At 57.7% G+C, this 19,639-nt stretch overlaps 1 protein-coding gene across 14 annotated transcripts in view; it reads right to left on the reverse strand.

Annotated features, from left to right (window-relative positions):
• CACNA1A (calcium voltage-gated channel subunit alpha1 A) overlaps positions 1 to 19,639 on the reverse strand; it is a 175,079-nt gene that overhangs the window by 24,100 nt on the left and 131,340 nt on the right. For 10 of the 14 annotated variants that reach the window (XM_045492170.1, XM_045492176.1, XM_045492172.1 and 7 more), the window contains 9 exons: positions 18,836 to 18,973; positions 17,379 to 17,580; positions 16,191 to 16,355; positions 12,585 to 12,695; positions 8,820 to 8,903; positions 5,846 to 5,851; positions 1,586 to 1,702; positions 1,173 to 1,238; positions 886 to 1,001 (listed from right to left, as the gene is read on the reverse strand). In XM_045492170.1, the coding sequence (XP_045348126.1) occupies positions 886 to 1,001; positions 1,173 to 1,238; positions 1,586 to 1,702; positions 5,846 to 5,851; positions 8,820 to 8,903; positions 12,585 to 12,695; positions 16,191 to 16,355; positions 17,379 to 17,580; positions 18,836 to 18,973 (1,005 nt within the window). The remainder of the gene's footprint in view (positions 1 to 885; positions 1,002 to 1,172; positions 1,239 to 1,585; positions 1,703 to 5,845; positions 5,852 to 8,819; positions 8,904 to 12,584; positions 12,696 to 16,190; positions 16,356 to 17,378; positions 17,581 to 18,835; positions 18,974 to 19,639) is intronic. The other 4 variants (XM_045492179.1, XM_045492178.1, XM_045492177.1 and 1 more) reach the window with 1 other exon arrangement.

A 19,639-nucleotide genomic window follows, 5' to 3' on the forward strand; every position in this document is an offset into this window, starting at 1 on the left:
GCTCAGTAAATCTCTGATGAGTAAATGAAAGAACTCTAATGTGCAGCCAGGATTAAGAATCAAGCCTCAGGGTCTATAAACCTCAATTTCCTTACCTGTCGGATGGGATTGCCAAGAATCCCCACCTCACGGGACGGTCAGGATTCAGTGAGGTAATGTCTGAAAATGCCTTCTGCACTTGTGTCCCTGGGCCTTCAGCTTCTGCCCAGCCAGTGTCCCTGCCGCCACCACTCCCCCCCCCCCATGCCCCCACAAGCCCAGCCCAACCCTCACTGGAACAGAAGAGGACACGCCCCCACCAGAAGAGGGAGAGGACACGCCCCCTACAGGAAGAGGGCACGCCCCCACCAGAAGAGGGAGAGGACACGCCCCCTACAGGAAGAGGACACGCCCCCACCAGAAGAAGAGGGAGTGCACACGCCCCCTACAGGAAGAGGACACGCCCCCACCAGAAGAAGAGAGAGAGGACACACCCCCACCAGAAGAGGGAGAGGACACGCCCCCTACAGGAAGAGGGCACGCCCCCACCAGAAGAGGGAGAGGACACGCCCCCTGCAGGAAGAGGACACGCCCCCACCAGAAGAAGAGGGAGAGGATACGCCCCCTACAGGAAGAGGACACGCCCCCACCAGAAGAGGGAGAGGACACGCCCCCTACAGGAAGAGGACACGCCCCCACCAGAAGAAGAGGGAGTGGACACGCCCCCTACAGGAAGAGGACACGCCCCCACCAGAAGAGGGAGAGGACACGCCCCCTATAGGAAGAGGAGGAAGAGGACACGCCCCCACCAGAAGAAGAGGGAGAGGACACGCCCCCTACAGGAAGAGGAGGAAGAGGGCACGCCCCCACCAGAGGCGGAGGCTGAAAGCGCGTCCTCTCTCTCACCTGAAGAGAAGCATGAGGGCCTGGAAGAAGGTCCGAAAGTTATTGTGCTCAGTGATTTGGAACTCATCCTCATCACTGTCCTCATCCTCCACGTCGATGCCGATGTTGCCAAACACCTGGGGAATCGGAGCGTGATGACCGGGGGCAGCCATGCCCTCAACGGCTCCAGGGAAACCCCACTCAATCCCCATGGCGGTCTCTCCAAACTGGGTCCCCCTGACCCGCCCTGCCTGAGGACGGTGGCCGTCCCAGGGAGGGCTCTGGGAACATTAGGGGTGGGCACTCACCTGCATCCCGATGATGGCGTAGATAAAGAAAAGCATGGCAATCAGCAGACAGACATAAGGCAAGGCCTGGTGGGAAGGAAGGCAATGAAGGAGAGTGGGGGGGGGGCGGGGGTTGCCTCTCGGCCACACCATTTCCCTCCCTTGTCCCAGAGCGCCACCCCACAGGGTTGGGCGGTCCCAGGCTGTGCCAGAGTGGTGCCAGGGCTTTTGGTGGGCCTCTTTGAGGCCATGGTGGCAGGGTATCAGGGGGGTTCCCCTTGGAGCTCTCCAGCCGCCCCAGGAGCAGGCAGTCTAGAAAAACAGACTCTCAATAAAGTGCACCACACAGGCATTTCCACCCGATTTGTACTCTCAGCCAGAGCAGGGATGGGGGGTATGATCTTCTCAGCCCCAGGCTGGCTTCAGGGGCTCACCTTGAAGGACTGCACAAAGGTCCAGAGAAGGATTCGGATGGTGTAACCCTGTCGGAGGAGTTTGATGAGCCGGGCAGCTCGGAAGAGGCGGAGAAAACTCAAGTTGATGAAGTTATTCTGGGGAGATGGAGAGAAAAAGGGTGACCATCCACCCACCCCCAGGGGCTCAGAGCCGTCACCACTCACAGAGGCCCCTACATGAAGCCAACCAACAGGAAAAGCAAGCCAGACCCCAAATAAGGAGGGAGAGAAAGCACTATTTAATGCAATGGTGCGGAGGAAAAAACGTCGAAAAGGGAACAAAGTTTGGGAGGTGGGGGGAGGGGACAGGGTGGGAGGAAGGAAGAGGCAACTCAAAAGCATAAACCCTCCCGGCCAGCCCCACCCGCAATGGGGAAAAGGAAAGAAAAAGGAAGGAAGAGAAAGGAACCGGATGGGGTGGGGGTGGGGAAGAAATAACAAAAGAACAAGGAAAAGAAAATATATCCGAATCATCCAATCAGGAAAAAAATCGAGATGGTTTTTGTTTCTCCCAACAACCAAATGCACTGAGACGATAGGACACAAGCGGGTCAAGTTGCCGAATCCATCACACGTGTACGATGCACAAACACCAGGGCGGGGTGGGGGTAGCCAGCACGCTCAGGCCTGGCGGACATGTGCGGGTTCCCAGGGCATGTTACGCTCCGGGCCAGAAATGCATCTGTCGTGGGACTCAACGGGCACCTGCCCTGCCCTGCCCTGTAGAGCTGCCCACCCGCTCCTGCCCGCCCTGACCTCACCCCACGGCCAAGAGGAGCAGCGGCTTGAGCCAATCGGAGAAGCGAAAGAGCATCTTTTCTTACCCCCTTGGCGAGCGGGAATGGGGAGGACGGGAGGGAGCTGGGGCTGGTCGGCTGCAGGGCGAGTCCTCGCTGCCCGCTGAGTCGGAGAAGATGCATTTGGGGCCCTTTTCCCCCCTCTCAGGGATGGCTTCTCAGCTTCTGGGGCTGGGTGGAGTAGCTCGGGACCAGGCCTGCGGGAAGCAGGAAGTACGCAGCGCCCGTGGGTGGGTGAGCTGGCAAACAGCCCAGGCCCACCGAGGGGCCGGGGCTGGAGGTGGGGCTGTCCCTGCCCCCAGGACCTCCCTGGGTGGACCCTGCCTCAGCTCACGGGCCCCCTGTCTAGTTACTGCCTCTCCCTCCTCCCGCCCAGCCGCCGGGAGAACTTCCCAGGGAAGGGGGCAGCCAACTGGGAGGGGAACGAAGAGACCAGGCGGAGACGGGGGCGCTGGCTGGCCGCCCCGGGGGGGGGGGGGGGGCGTGACTGCTGGGGCCTCAGGGTCGCCGCTGGGTGGGGGGCAGGAAGCTCAAAGTCACAAATGGACCACATCTGGCTGACGGAGCTGTCTTGTCGGGCCTCGGCAGTTTTTGTTTTGTTACGATGAAAAATAGTGTTTAAAAGTCTGACTTCTCCCCCAAATCTGATTTGCTGGCAACCCTGGACCTGCTTCCAGGTTGGCAAAAGTTAGCTGGGGCTCAGATGTGGCTGGCCCCCTGAAACAGGCCACACGTGCCCTCCAGGATCCTTCCCAGTTACTGTATCTTGCCCTAGCTCCGGCCTGGGAGCTGAGAGGCAGGGATGGGGGTCCGAGAAATTTCTGGGGCTCCAAGAGGCCTCTGGATTTGCTGGCCAAGTCTAGGATGCCTCTGGGGACACATCAGTTGGTCCTTAGGCCTCTAGGATGGGGGTGGGGGCTGGGAGAGCCTACCTTGACCCTACTGGGCCCAACCACCGTGAGAATGTCCCAAGGGCCTCGAATACGCTCCCACACCCAGCTCAGCTGAGAGTCACCCCCTGTGCCCAGCTGACCTGACACCCAGCCCTGCCTGGCCACCCAGCTCTACCCGGGGACGGGGCCGATGGCCCAGGTGTCCCCAGCCCCTCCCGACCATCCCCAGAGTACAAGCCATCCCTTCACGGGGCGGGTCATAACATGGGGACTCTGCCCAGCATGCAAAAGCAAGCGGGCCCTGGAGCAGCCTCCGGGGGCTCAGGGTAGAGCAGGGGGGAGCCTGTCACCATGCGGGAGAAGCAAGGGGGTGTTGCAGGGAGACGCGTGCAGAGAACATGCTGCCCTTCTTGGAGCTGAGGGAGGAGACACATGGGGGAGGTAGGGAGTGGAGATGACAGAGGTCCAGGTGACAGGGTAGGGGAAGGAACTCATCTGCCCGCCATCTCTTCTTGGTTCTGCATCGAGTCCTTCAAGTGCTCGCAGAACTGGCGACTTCCCTCTTCCTAGCTCCCGCTTTTCCATCCACAAGCCCGGAAGGAGCAGCTATGCTGTCCTTCAAGGCTGCCCTGTGCTTCCTGGTTCAAGGGCGATGGGGTGGGATGCGGGCCCCGGAAGGCTTGTGGTGCTCAGGGGCGCGAGAGCTCAGAAAGACATGGGAACCAGCCACCTGAGGGCTCCAGAGAAATCCTGCCCCCCGGCAGCCCCCATCTCAGCAGACTTTGCCTCTGAGCTCCAGACCCCATAACCACTCGCCTGGCCCGACTTCTCCCAGGGTGCTCTTAAAGGCACCTTAGACCCGCCACAGCTGTGCTCTAGACCTGTTCTCTTCTCCTAACCTGCTCCTTTTCTGGCATTCCCTGGATTCTATCTCCCAGTTCAAGCCAGACTCCGATCTCTCCAGGGACCTTCCTCCCCCAGTCCAGACCCAACCCATCCCCGGGTCCCGGAGAAGCCCCTGCTCAGACGGCCAGTCCCCTCTCGCTGGGGATTCCCCCTTGCGGCCCAGCACCTCCCTCCCCCCACTGCCCCGGCCACCGGCTGCTGCCTCACAGCCTCGCCATCCTGTCTAATCACACTTCCAATGCTACCCTTGCTCGAAATGCTCCCCGGCTTCCGCTAGGCCCCAGGGGCTTATCCCCTTCCGCCCTCTTCACTTTTCCTGGGTCAGCCTTCCCTCCCTCTCTTTGCTCCAGCCACACCCCCTCAGCTTGCAGACCCCGACCCCTGCATGATTCCTCTTGACACAGGGCCTTTGCCCGTGCTGTTCTGGGCCTCAAATGCCCTTCCCCCCGCTCTTTTGCCTTGTTAACACTGCTCATTCTTTAGCTCCGGACCCAGTTATAACTTCAGGTGGCTTTGAGTGCCTATTTGACCAATGCCCAGCTTTCCCACTTCGACCCGCGAGGCGGTGGCAGTGATGTTGCCCGCTTCAGCCCGCCACTCCACTTGGGGCACCCAATTTGCAATCTTTCAACGTTTGTTGGGCGGATGACTGCATGTGGTACTGGTTGGGGGTGGGGAGGGGTCCTGGCGCAGAGATGCCATTCCGGGAGTCCTTCAACGGGGCTCCGAGGTGGCGGGCGTGGGGAGGAGGCAGATGGAAGGTACCAGAATGAGAAGTGAGCAAGGAGCCGAATCCGTGAGGCGACAGAGGTGGAGATGGTGTGTGCTGTGACAGGGCATGCGGGGGGCAGGCTGGATGGATGTAACAGGGAGGGACAGGTGTGCATGTGTGTGTGTGTGTGTGTGCGTGTGTGTGTGTCGTGGGCAGAGGAGCACAAGAACAACAGAGGAAGGGAGAGAGAGGGCGCATGCGGGAAAGGGGCGAGGGCACCTGTGTGCCTTGACTGTGTGTACGGGGGCGGTTACGTGAGCACGTGAAGGCCGGGGCTCCGGGAGAGGGTCTCGTCTGGCCGGCCCGAGTCCTGGCCCTTCCACGTTTCCCTTGTCTGGGAGTGTTTGCCTGCCTGCTGTCCGGCCCTCCGGCCTCCTTGGACTTAGGAGATTTACATCTCTAGAAAGTCACACCCACGGGCCTGGAGTTTCCTGGGGCCCAGGCCCCATGGAGCTGATCGGGGGGGGGGGGGGGGGACAGGAGCGATGTTTGGGTGTTGCAGGGGCTCGGCGTGTAGGGACGCGTGTATGGGATGGGGCGGGAGGCCCACCCAGCTGATGAGTCCTGCTGGAGCAAACCCTTTGCTTCGCAAAAGACGCAAACCAACCCACACAGAAAACCCCAACTCAGAGCCCAGTAAAAAAGAGAGAGAGAGAGAGAGAGAGGGAGGGAGAGACTGCAGGAAGGAGGAGGGACGGGGGTGGGCTGGGGAGACGGACAGACAAGACGGGGTAGGGGTGCTGGGGGAGGGAGGGATGCATCAGGCAACCCAAGTCCAGAAAGCCCAGGGCGGGACGTGCAGTGCTGGTACGAGAAGATGCGTTCACAGTTAATGTAAGGCATTTAGACTTCAGAAAGAAGTAAGACCAACCGGATTCTAGATGCAGATGTTGAAGATGGAGGGGGAGCGGGCGGGCGGGGGCAGTTGGGGAGGCGTGTTCAGCGTTTTTTAGGTTGATTTGTAACCAGTGCCAAAACACCAATGGGTTTCGGTTCCCGGGCGGGGAGTGGGGGTGGTGGGTTGGGAGATAGTCATTGGTGTATGAACACACAGACCATGTCATGGATGAACAAATGAATTTCATAGTGCATTTTGATTGGATGAGTTTTTCAGACGGCGTTGTGCCAATATACAGTTTAAAGAGCAGGCATGAAAAGAGACAAGACAAGAAACAGTCATTAACCATCGCACGCAGGGCAAACCCCCGTCACCCGGCCACTAGGGGGCGGCAGCTGAGGCCCAGTGGGCCTCCAGCCCTTCCCCCTCCCGCACAACCCTGGGGATCTGCCCTCCCAAGCGTCTGGCGCCCCCTGCCTCAGCCTGGCGGGGTTCTGGCCTGAACCTGGCGGGCTTACCTGGGAGGCAGAGAGGGGTGGCTGTGGGCTCCTTGCCCCGCAGGGCAGGCCTCCCCTCAGCCCAGGTTGGGAGGAGCATAACATCCCGAAAGGGTCCACACACCCAGCCTCCACCTTCCCCTCCAAATGATTCTGATCCAGGGCCCCGGGGGCTGGGGTGGGGGAGGTGACTGGCAAACCCAAGTACAGTGGAAGGCCCACTGCAGACCCAAGGACGCTCCCAGTAATAATAGCAACAGCTGTAGCAGTAAGAATAACAACCGCCATTTGTGAACGATCTATTTCCTGGCAGGTTCTGTGCCAAACCCTTCACGTGGCTCGCTCACGCGTGTTAAAGGTTGCCAGCTCCTTCCCTAGAATGCCAGCCCTGTGGGGGCGGGCGTTCTTGTCTGGTCTGGCTTTGCTCACGGTCTCCAGCACTTACGGCAGTGCCCGGCACACAGCAGGCGCTCAATGAGTGCCTACCGGATGCATGTGTGAACGTGAAGCTGGCAAGGACCCAGGGAGGTTAATTACAACAGTTATCCCCACGCTACAGGAGCAGAGGTGACGTAGGTGCCCTTCCCTGTCCTGCCAGTCCGGAGCCCGGGCCGCGGGGGTCCAGCCCTATGGATCGCTTACTCCTGGCCACTGGAGGTTTCAACCGACTCCCTCCACGTGCTCTGCGGGGGGTGCGGGGCCACCCTTGCCTCGTACTGGTTCAAAGCTGTCGTGTGCTCAGCTGGATGACTGCCAGTCGGAGGTCTGGATCTCTTAGAGACTCAGGACAGAAGATGAGGCCGGGGCTCTGGTCCTCTGCCAGAGCACGGGGCCCAGGTCGGGGACACCCCCGCTGACCTCCCTAGAGGAAGGTGTTAGGGATGGGACGAAGGGAAGGGAGAGTTTCTGGCTCAGTGGAGCTCAGGGCAAAGAGGTATGGCCAGGATACCACTTGGGAGGGAGGTCTCAGGGGACACATCAGAGAATGGCCTCCGTTTCTGTGTAGCTCTTTCGTCCCGTCGGCCTTCCAGGATGGGAGAATGGGTCCATCGATCCCTTTCTGCCGGGGGCTCTAATGGGCCACCCCAGGGCCACCAGTGAGCCTCAGGAGTTACCAGGTCTGGGTGCATGCACGACCTTGGGCAGGTCCCTCGCTTCCCCGAGCACTGGGCACTAGCTTCCTCATCTGTGAAATGGGGCAACACCCTCTTCCTCGGGCCACACCCCAACCACGTGTATTCTCCACGTTTCTCTGCTTGTTCTGAGCACCTCCCCCACCCCCTGCTCCCTGGCCTTCTGGCTCCCTTCTGGCTAGGCTTGGCCAACGGGAAGCACTGGCAGGAGATGGAGGGCGGGGGGAGAGATGGGCTTGGGTATTTCTCCCCTGATGCCCTGAGCCTGCTCTGGCCTTCCTCTCGGGCACAGGCTCTGTCCCCGCAGGTCCACGGCTCCTGCTGGGCGGCCCCTCCCCACCCCAGCTCAGATTTCCTCCCCGCTTCAGCACCTGGGCAGGTGACAGCTCCTCACGGTGGCTGGGTGCCCCTCGCTTTGCCATCCTGGTCGGCCCTCGTCCCCTCCTCTCGGTGAGTAGTCTCTGCTTTCCAATCCCTTCAGTTAAACCCTCCCAAAGGAATCCTTTTATCTACTGACCCCCTGACCTGTACCACGAGCTGATCCACGTGAATCGCTTGGCACTGTGCCTGCCACGCAACTAAGTCGGCCGTTATTTTTACTGCTATTTTGATGAGGTTGATATCCCTTCCCACCCCTGGCTTCAACAGTCTTTGCCCTTTTGCTCCCCTTGTGAGGATTTCCTACCCTCCCCACCACTTTCCTGAGGGCTCCCAGGCCTGGGCTTACTCGAAAATGGCCAAAGAGGGTATCTGAGATAGGAGCTCTGGGGCCCTGAGTCTCTCAGATGAGGGGGAAGGATGATGTGGCCTATGGGGCCACCACGGAGGTCTAGGGACCGCCCCCCTCCCCAAGCTGCAAGCCTCCCGAGCCTGGGGACAGAAGAGGGTGGACATCCTGGGGACCTAGGAGTGGGATCCCCTGTTGGCTCCAGGGCCACGGCTCCCTCCTCAACCTCCTTCCACGACCCAGAAGATGGTTAGTTCAAACTGAACGGACTTGAAGCTGGTTCTTTCTGGGTCCCCAACACTGTGTGGGGTTTGGGGGTAGGGCTCAGCCTTGGGATCCTTTAATTATCTCAGTGCACTCATCCATATTATTGATTCAGTGGTCAACAGCCAAGATGCAGGAAAGTTCACACTGCAGTGCTGGCCCCAAAGCTGTGGCTTTGGGCTCCCCCGTTTCCCTGAGCCGCCCTCCCGAGGGGCTGCCCTTGCCCCTGGGGTCCCTGCTTCTCCCTCTTTGGTCACAGTCAAGTGCTGGCCCGAGTCAGCTGTGGCTTTTGGGACCGCTGCTTTTGGAAGGTTCCCCCCCACCCCCAGCGACCCATTCTCCACCCAGCCGGGAGCTACCCAGAGAGAAGCTGGTGGGAAACTTACCCCAAACTCAGTCACGAGGATGTCGGTGATGCTGCCCAGAACAGTCACAAAGTCGAAGATGTTCCAGGCATCGCGAAAATAATTCTAGAATGGGGACCCACAAGACAGAGATGCCAACACAGGGCTCCACGCCCGGCTGCCACGGCCGGCCCCGGGGTGCATTAGGGGCACGGCTGCTGATCAGCCCGAGTGCCCACAACACGCGTGGTCATTCAAATAGCAAAGTGCTGCTGTATGGGCTGCTTAATATCACCTGCTCTGAGTCCCCCTCCCTGGGACCCCCATGGCTCTCCTGGCCCCAGGGGGGGGCCTCCAAGGCCTGGTGTCGCTCTGCTGGAGAACGAGGGCTGTCCTTTGGGCTTGCCTGTCTTTTTGACATATCTGAGGGCTCCCTGAGACCCGAGATGCTTTATAAACGATGTCACTGGGGTCCTCACATGGACCCTCAGAGCAAAGGATTGTTACCCATTTTACCCAAGGCAACGGAAGCTCGGAGTGGGATGCCGCTCACCTTCTGAGGTGAGCAGCACAGAGGTGAAGGGTCAGGACTGAACTCAGCTCGAGTCTAGGGTTTGTGCTCAAGACCGCACCTGCTACAGCATGCTCGCTAAGACAGTGGACTGTGGGTTCGAATCCCAGCTTTGTTACCATCCTGCTGTATGGCTGTGGGCCAGTGACTTAACCTCTCATTTCTTCCACTTCCTAATCTGAAGAAGGGGAAAGGTAACAGGGGCATGAAACGCCTTCGGGGCACGTGCCAGGCTGCACTTTCTGGCCCCCTTGTGGTTGGATGGGGCCGCCTGTGTCTAGTTATAGCCAACAGGTTTTGCGCAGAGGAGTATTTGTGAAAACATTCCACACCGTTTGAGCCCACGCCGAGCAGCACCTCTGCCTGAATCCAAGGGTCTGGTTCAAACAGACAGCCCTCCCCTCCAGGCTCAGTGGGACCCACACCTAACACAGGCTTTCTCAGCACCCTCACAAAGCGGGGACCAGCTTGGGGCTTGCAGGTCCCCTTCTGATTGGTCTGTTCCTCCCCTGAGCGTCTGGCCCTGAGGCAGCCCCTCTGCCTCACAGAGAAGGACTCAGGCTTTGGAGCTGTGCTTTCCAGGCTCAAACTATTTTCAGCGCGTAGGAATGAAAGGGTCTCGGAGTTGGGACTGGTTGGGCCTTGGAGCCCTCTTCTGGAAGACAGGGGTATAACAGCAATCAGATAATGAATGTGAAGCCGGGGGGGGGGGGGGGGGGGGTGGGGGGGGGGGGGGGGGGGGTGGAGTTTGGTTATACAGCAGGTGCTCAATGAACGGATGCTGTTTCGTAATCATCTAAAAGGAATTCACGTTCCACTGGCACTTTTGGTATTTTGGCAGATGCTGCTGGGGCCCTGCCCATATCCCCTCATATTTCCCCTACACACCTTCCCGTTGCTCTGCCCAGGGTCTTTCTCTGGTTGCAAAGTAAACGGCTCCCCCTGGGAGCGGCCCTTGATTATGACTGAGGGGCCTTGGAGGATAAATACCCCCGCTCTCCCCTCAGGTGGAAAGACGCTGCAGTATGTGCTCTCTGCTGCCTCCTGCTGGTCCTCAAGGGAACTGCGCCCCTTTTGCCCACAGTGGGAACTGGCTCCATTAACACACCTTGTACTCACTCCTCTGCCCCACCCTGAGTTCCCTGGGTTTCCAGATAAATTCCTCGCACTCAGTCCTGATCTCAGGCTGTGCTTCTGGGGGGAGTCCAAATGAAGGCAACTTTCTAGGCGTCTGGCCATAGGCCTTAGCCCCTGGACGACAAGGGTCCCTCCCTCCCACCCCACTGCCTAAACTGCACATGGGGAGCTCCACCCAAACCAGAGGGGGCGGCTCCACGCAGGCCCCTGGGGGATGGTCGGGGGCGGGGAGGATGGAGCCCTAAGCCGCTTCATTTACCAGAAGATCGACGGGGGTTACAAAAACCGCACAGCACAACTGGGCTGGGCAGGTCCCGCGTCTGAACCTACACCACGCTCCCCTCCGCCCTGGGAGGCCGGGTGCACGGTACTCCTGTTTTGTAGATGTGGAAACAGGAGAAAAAGGCCATGTGCCTTGCTTGAGGCCACGCAGCTACAAAGGGGCTTGCACCCCGATACGGGCACGCCAGAGCCTGACTGCCGCCCCCCCATACGTGTTCTGTGACCCATCCTGGGGGCATCCCCAGGACCGAAATGCAGAGTCGGTGCCCTTGCCCTGGCTGCGGGGTGCCTCCCCTTTCTGCCTGGTGTTCAACACTAGAGGCATCTTGGATTCCCCTTGGGGCACTCATCAAAGATACGGATTCAGGGGCTCCCACCTGACCCAGTGAGCCTGAACTTCTGGGGCTGGCTCTGGGGGATCATTCAATTTTAAGGCCTCATGGCGACCCTTCCTGGCATTTATGGGGTGCTCACTCCATGCCAACCCTCACCCTCAGCCTTCAGGCACACTGGCGTTCGCAAGGGCTCTTCTGAGGAAGAGGCAGAGGACGAGCCCTCGCGATGGAGAGGTGAGGTGACACAGCCCGGATGTGAGTTGGATCGAGGCCTCTCTGGCGTCCAAACTAACACCCTTTGCCACCTTGGGAATCCAGCCTCCACCTCGCTGACAGCCTGGCGAGGCCACAGGCTGTGGGCCACTCTCCTCAGAGAGGTGGACAAAGTGGGTGGGCAAGAGGGAAGCATCCTGTTCTAAGTCTGAGCTTGGCCACTCACGGAGGACCTTCTAGAAGGTCCCATCACACACCCATCAGTTCAGTTCAGTTCAGGCCTTCTTGGCTTTTTTTGGGGGGGGGGGGGGCTGTGAACCTCCCTGGCCTCCTGGGAAGACCTTCTCAGAGGAAGCTTTGTAAATGCATAAAATAAAATACCCAGGATTGCAAGGGCACCTGTTACACCGAAATACAATTATCAAAAACTATGTTTAAACGGTGATCTAACGATTAACGCACTTCATTAACACATGAAATAATTTCCGGCGGTAGGTTTGACGGTCACCGGCACTCGAGGCAAGGCTGAACACGAACAAAAATTTGGAGGAACCTGCTGCCTCTGTCATGCGCTACGGAAAGATCTGATTTTTATTGGTAACACAGAGAGTACTGGTCACACTGCAGGGGTTGGTCTGCCTTCACGATGGAAGGAAATGTTAACGTCCAGTTAGCGGCTTGTGAAAAATAGAGACGTGATTTGCTCACGTCTAATTTCACAGCTCTCCCCTCCCCCCCTTCCCCTGCACCCACGGCTCAGTGGGCGTCAGGTTAAGACCACTTGCATTAGTCGGAGATGAAGACAGGCTAGGGGGCGACCAACTGCATTTAGAAAAGAAAAGCTCCGCCATCAGTGGAAGAGCCCGTGACGCAGGCAGAGACGGGATTTGGATTCTGGAAAACTTCACGTCGGTTGTCTATTTGCGCGTCTGGGTGCTGCCTCCCTCGCAAAAGGTACGCCTGACTGTGGATTGTGGTCAGAACGGCTGGGACACCACGGGCTTGGCCCGGTCCGGATTTCAGTTTCCTTAAACTGGATGGTAATCGCCGCCCCGCCCCCCCCCGCCCCCCAGTTTGGATCGCTCTGAGGAATGACGGCAGGTGCATACGCCTGGCAAGGGCTGGGTCTCCTTGCTGTCACCTGGCAGACGCAGGAATGACTAACAAGGGTCTGTGGGCACTGGTGGGATGCTCAAGCTGCCGCTGGGGTTGGGGAGATCATCCCCCACCATCCCCGATCCGCGGCTCTAGCCCCAAGGCCGTACTTACCAGAATTCCGAAAGCCATGACTTTCAGCAGACATTCCAGAGAGAAGAGGGAGGTGAAGACGATGTTGAATACCCTCAAAGCGTTTTCATAAGCAACCGAGGCCCCGTAGAACTGGAGTAGAGAGGAGGAAGGACGTTGGGGTCAGCGGGCAGCGGGGGGGGGGAGCTGGGGAGGCGGCTCTGTGACTGTCCTGGACACTGGGCTTCCCGACATGCTGTTGGAGGCGACCCAGGCCCCCCCCCGGCCAGCTGTTCCTGGGCTGGGCTAATCTTTTCACATCCAAACACGCACTTTCTTGAGTCCCACCTTAGCATCCCAGATCCCAGGACTGCCTGCTTGATGCGGCTCCGGAGGGAGTGCAGGAGGAGGTCTGTGGCATCCTCTCTGCGGGATTTTCTTTTTCTTTTTTTTTTTTTTCAGATCTTTTATGTATTTATTTTGAGAGAGGGAGCAACAGCACAAGAACAGGGGAAGGGCAGAGAGAGAGTGAGGGAGAGAGAGAATCCCAAGCAGGCTCTGCACTGTTAGGGCAGAGCCCGATGTGGGGCTTGAACCCACGAACCGTGTGATCACGACCTGTGCCGAAACCAAGAGTACGAGGCTTAACCCACTGAGCCACCCAGGCGCAGCGCCCCCCCCTTTTTAATCCTTAGCTGTGCACTCCCATGAGACTGCCCCCCAGAACACTTCCAGCACCCCCAAAAGTTTCCTTGCACCCTTTCCCGGTCAGTAATCTGCCCCAGAGATAACTGCTACTCTAAGACTTCCTTATGAAGTCTCCTTGCCCAGACTATTTAATTATATTCAAATTTATAACCTCCAGCCCTGAGGACCAGGTTACAGGAGACACGGCAGGTGGGAGAAGTCACAATACCCCACGAGGAGACTAACGCACCCACAGGTGGGACAGTTTTCATTCAACTTATCTGGTTTCCTCAAAAAGTCAACAGCATGGGGCAAGAAAAAAAAACAAAACGGTATGGGGAAGACAGTGATTTAAAAGACAACAGCCAGGGGCGCCTGGGTGGCTCAGTGGGTTAAGCATCTGACTTTGACTCAGGTCACTACCTCATGATTTGTGGGTTCAAGCCCCGTGTCGGGCTCTGTGCTGACAGCTCAGAGCCTGGAGCCTGCTTCGGATTCTGTGTCTCCCTCTCTCTCTGTGCACCCCCGCATTTATACTCTGTCTTTCTCCCTCTCTCTTAAAAATAAACATGAGGGGCGCCTGGGTGGCGCAGTCGGTTAAGCGTCCGACTTCAGCCAGGTCACGATCTCGCGGTCCGTGAGTTCGAGCCCCGCATCAGGCTCTGGGCTGATGGCTCAGAGCCTGGAGCCTGTTTCCGATTCTGTGTCTCCCTCTCTCTCTGCCCCTCCCCTGTTCATGCTCTGTCTCTCTCTGTCCCAAAAATAAATAAACGTTGAAAAAAAAAATTAAAAAAAAATAAACATGAAAAAATTAATAAAAAATAAAAGACAACAACCAGAGGCCATGTGTAGCCCTTTGGATCTTGGCTCAGAGAACAACCCATACTGTAAAAGATACTTTGGGGACAATTCAATACGTATCTTAGAGAAATCTTGTCAAGCATAAGAATATATAGGAAAAAAAAAAAAGAATATATAGGAAAATTTCTTATTTGTTTTTTTTTCTTATTTCTTAGAAATACATACCGAAGAATTTAAGGTCAAAATATTGTGGTATCTTTAAAATAATTGGGGCGCCTGGGTGGCTCAGTCAGGTTAAGTGTCCAACTTCGGCTCAGGTCACGATCTCACGGTTCGTGGGTTCGAGCCCCGCGTCGGGCTCTGTGCTGACAGCTCAGAGCCTGGAACCTGTTTCAGATTCTGTGTCTCCCTCTCTCTCTGCCCCTCCCCTGCTTGCACTCTGTCTCTCTCTCAAAAAATAAACATTAAAATAATTTTTAAAAATCGACGAAATTGGGGCGGCTGGGTGGCTCAGTTGGTTGAGTGTTGGACTTTGGCTCAGGTCATGATCTCGGGGTATGTGAGTTCGAGCCCCTGGTCGCTCTGTGCTCACAGGGCAGAGCCTGCTTCGGATCCTCTGTCTCCCTCTCTCTGCCCCTCCTCTGTTCACGTGTGCAAGCACCCTCTCTCTCTCTCTCTCAAAATAAATAATCATTGAAAAAATAGATGAAATGTCCAGAATACATAGATCCACAGAGACAGAACGCAGACTGGCAGTTGCTGGAGGCTGGGGGAGGGGGGTGGGGGGCGGTGACTGCTCACGGGGACGGGTCCTCCTTTTGGGGTGATGAAAATGTTCTGGAAGTAGGGAGAGGTGATGGTTGCGCAGGGTGGTGACTGTACAAAACTGCCCCTGAATCGCACACTTTGAAATGGTTATTTATTTATTTTTTTAAGGAGGCTCCTTTAAGGAGCCCACCTTGGGGCTTTAACTCCCAACCCTGAGTTGAGGTCAAGAGTCAGATGCTTGGCCGACGGAGCCCCCCAGGTGCGCTTGAACTGGTTAATTTTATGTCATGTGAATTTCACCTCACAACAACGACAACCACAAAAAAAAAAAAAAAAAAAAAAAAGAGAGAGAGAGAGAGAGAGAGAACAGATGAAGCCAACACAGAGCATGTTCCAAATGGGCACCTCTGGGTGACGGAGACCGGGTATTCAGGGACCCACAGCAATCCCGGGGATTGCTGCATCCTGGGGGATGCTGATTAGAATTTCAGAATCCTGGCCCCACCCCGGATCTGCTGGCGGAGAATCCACATTTTACCAAGATCCCTAGATGATCCGTGAACGCACAGCAGTTCGACAAGCGCTGTGCTGTACTATTCCTTTCTGTCTGTTTGGAACCGTTGAAGGATTATAACGATGGAAAGAGAAAAGAGCTGGCTTGCGGAGAAGCGTTTCAAGCAAACGCAGGCACTGCTTTTTCGCCAATGCAAAAGTTGGCAGCTTAGGGACCGAGTGTTTTCAAAGTGCCGAGACATGTGCCCATGTCTTTGCCTGGACTTCCTCATTCAAGCCTCACCCCCGCTCGAGGTCGGGAGGAAGGTGCCGTTATTATCGTCCTCGTTTCATTGACGGGGAAACTGACGCCTGATAGTTGCTGGCCCCTGGCGCCAAGTTAAATGCTAAGTCAAACAGCGGAGCTGGCCTTAAATCCTGCCCTTTGGTCTTTAGACCACAGGGTGCAAGGTCCTGGCTTTTCACTCGGAAGGGACGCCGCAGCCCCAAGGGTTGCAAGGTCCTTACCTGCCCCTCCTTTCTCATTTCACGCATCGCACGTTTCTTGAGGGCCTCCTGTTCCCTCACGCCCAGGGATGTGCCGAACCCCAGGAATTCAGGGCTGAGCGGGACTTGCCTGGCCCCTGTGGAGCTCACAGGCCGGTGGGGCAGACGGCTGGGCAACCCAACACCGACATTACGGCCCGTGGGAGAACCGCTAGATGGGTGCCTCGTGCCGCTGCGGGAGGCCAGGGAGGGCTTCCTGGAGGAAGGTCCCCGTAGGTGACGTCGGAAGGGGCTCGGTCTGGGAGACTCGCGGCAGGCGGCTCCGCTCTGCCGGGGGCGGGGGTGGGTGGGTACGGGTGGCCGTGGGAGGTGTGGGCGGTGCTGGGGGCTCACCTTCATCATGAGCACGATGGTGTTGAGGGCGATCATGGCCATGATGGTGTATTCGAAAGGCGGGGACACCACGAACTGCCACATGCGATACTGGAAGCTTTGCTTGTTCTGCGGCATGTGTCGGGTCAGCGGTTTGGCACTGATGGCGAAGTCGATGCAGGCCCTCTGCGGGAGAGAGGCCAGCGGCTGGACACGGGGCACCCCCCCCCCCCCCCCCCCCCGGCCCTCGGGCACGTCAGCCAAGCCTGCCCCCAGCCAGGATTCCTCACGCCCGCTGGGTCTTCTCGCCCGCTTCCTCCTGCCAACACCCGCGGTTCCCTAAGAAGTCGTCATCTGCCCACGTGGGACGCCATCAGCAACCCTACTTTGCAGGCTCAGAGAGGCTGAGTCACTTGCCTGAGGCAGCACAGCTGCCAAGCGGGCCAAACCCGAACCTAACCGTTCTTTCCTACTGAGCTCTTTGCTTCGTTTCCTCCTTCCCTTCGAAGGACGGAGGGATAATGGCCATTCAGTGTGAGGGGCCAACAGAGCAGAGGAAGGATGCATTCCCAGGTCCTCCACCTGGCTGAGCTTGGACGGTTCTAGAAGAGCCAAGGGCCACATCTGCGCTCTCTCGGGAGGACTGGAGTTTCACTCACAAGTATTCACCACCCTGCCCTCGGGGAGATTACACTTCGCCACCCCACGGACATCAGACACAGATATGTGACTTCCTCTGGCCAGTGAGATGTGGATGGGTGGATGGAAGGGTCGTTTCCGGGCACAGATCCCCCCCCCCCCCCAAGTGCACAGTGGTTTGCCATTATCTCTTCTTGATCTGAAGTGTCTCGGAGAGCAACCAAAATAAAGGTAACGTGGACCAGAGCCGCCTGGACGTGCGGTGCTGGGCAAGAAATCAATCGATCCCTGTGTGGGCATCTGGCCCTGAGATTCCGGACATGCTTGTTACCGTGGCATAACCTTGTCTGAACTGACTGATACATACACCTTCTTTCGGTGTGTTTTCCTCTGGGAACCCCATGAAAGGCGGCCCTACAGACCAAATGCTGCCTCTTGGATGCTGCTGCGCCCTCCCCAGATGCCCCCAGAAGCTGTTTTCTGGACGCACGCGTGTGCCTGTGTGTGTGCCTGCGATGGGGGGCGGGAGTTGTCAATTTTTAAGTGAAGGATGCAACTGGGAAGCGGCACCTCATTTTTCTCCAGGCTGTATTCCTCCATCATCTTGTCCCCCTGCTCCTGGAAGGTGATGATGATCAAGGCCACGAAGATATTGACAAAGAAGAAGGGGAACACCACAAAGTAGACGACGTAGAAGATGGACATCTCCATGCGGTACCCGGGGCTGGGGCCCTGGTTCTCAAAGGTGGCGTCCACGGAGTGCTTGAGGACCCTGGGAGGCGCGGAGCAGGGGGAGGGGGAAAGTGGGACAAGCAACGGGAATGGAGGGAGACATTAAAAGAAAACAGCAACAAGATGGAAATAGTCGTTATTTTCCGACCCCGATTCCTGTGGTGATTTTACGAAGCCAGAAGAGTTCCCTCCTCCTTCGTCTGGGGGGAGTGTGGACAACGCTCTCAGTTACCTCTCCCACCGCGTCCTGAGGGCTATCAGGGGCTAGAAATGATTTTATCTATGTCCTTGGCAACCCTCTCAGGGAGGTTATTACCGGCCCCGTTTTGCAAATGAGGAAACTGAGGTTTGGCAGTTTAAAGTGGCCTATCGAAGTTCACCCACTAAGGCCTGGCCAAGTTGGGATGGGAAACCAGGCTGGTGGGGATGGATGGGAGGGTGTGTGGGAGTCATGGAGGCACACACCTAAGTGTGTGTGTGGTGGGGGGGGCGGCATTTAAGCACAGGTGGTGGTGCTGGGAAGGTGTAGTGGGGATGAACATGGGAGTGTGTGTCCGCAGAGCTGCTCTGAACAGCTGCACAGGTTGTGCACTGCTCAAGGGCTCTGTGTCTCAGGGGTGCCATTCGTACTGGAGACATGATAGATTTGTGCATTTACGAGGACAACTTTTTGGCAGGTGGCCACGAAGTACCTTATTTGAACAAAATCATTCGGTACATTCCGACAACATTCTGACAGATGGAAGTGAAGTCTGTTGAGGAAACACTGCCTAAAAAATTTGCCCAAAGGTGCCGTATGGGCTAGCACTGGCCCCGTGTGCATGGGTCCGGCCCTGGACTTGCACAATTCAGCCTCACCACAACCCTGACTGGCCCTGTCTGGGTGAGGAACGGTCCCGTGGTCAAAGGGACTTGGAAAATGCCACGTCCAGGCCTTGTCCTGGGAGATCTGTGCTCACCAGCACAGAAAGGGTTAAGAGGACGTGACCGCCTGTGTCCATGGAGCCTTTCTGCAAATTAGAAACAGCACCCCATCTGGGAGGGTGCAGGGCCCTGACTCTTAGGGGTTCGGCGCACTGCACGGAGGGAGGCCTGCATTTCGGCCCCAAACGAGCCCAGGCTGCTGTTCTGGTGACAGGGCCCCTCGTGGCCCCAGCGGGGTCTCCACCTCGGGAAGCCGGGAGCAAACCCCTCCTCGTCCAGGCCTTTCTCGGCACTGGGCTCTCAGACCCTTCCCCATCCTGCTCCCCGGGGGCCCCCGACTCCTCCGTGGCGCTGTCTGGTGGGCCACTTACTGTGGCCAGCCTTCTCCCGTGGACACGGTGAAGAGAGTCAACAGAGCCCAGAGCACGTTGTCATAATGGAACTCATACTTCTTCCACTGCCTGTCCCGGGCCTTCACCTCGTTCTTCTCGTACAGGAGGTACTTGCCGCTGATGTAGAAAATAGGGGCCGTTACTCAACGGAGGAAGGGGACCCTCATCTTTGGTGACCAGAGGTGAGAGGATGAGGAGGCCCACCAGCCCACACGGCATCCCTCAGCCCAGGGAGTGGAAGCCCCCCCGTGCGGCTCTCTGATGGACGTGCGCACCCCCTCGGAGGTCGTCAGATGAGGCCACGGCCCCTGCTCCCAGCGGGAGAGCTGACTCAGGACCCAGCACTGTCTTCCAACATGAAAACTTCCAGTCCTGCGGGGGAGAGCCTCAGGCTTGGGGGTGCTGAGAGCAGGGAGAGAGACGGGAACTTTTCTGGGTCCGTCAGGCCGAGGGGGACGGGGGCTGCTCCTTTTTAGGGCAGCGATACAAGGCTTAGCCCCAGACCCGTGGCCGAATGGAGTCCTTCCAGCGTCAGGAAACAGCCTCCGAGATAACGACAGGCTGCCCGTAACATTTTACACGGCGACAGCATGTACTGGGCACGTCGGTAAGGGCCTAGCGATTTCCATCATGAGGGGGCGCCCGGGTGGCTCAGTCAGTCAAGCGTCTGACTTCAGCTCAGGTCATGATCTCGCGGTTCGTGAGTTCGAGCCCCACGTCGGGCTCTCTGCTCTCAGTGCAGAGCCTGCCTCACCCAGCTCCTCTGTCTCCCTCTCTTTACTC

The sequence above is a fragment of the Leopardus geoffroyi genome, chromosome A2, assembly GCF_018350155.1.
Source record: "Leopardus geoffroyi isolate Oge1 chromosome A2, O.geoffroyi_Oge1_pat1.0, whole genome shotgun sequence".
Lineage (NCBI taxonomy): Eukaryota > Metazoa > Chordata > Mammalia > Carnivora > Felidae > Leopardus > Leopardus geoffroyi.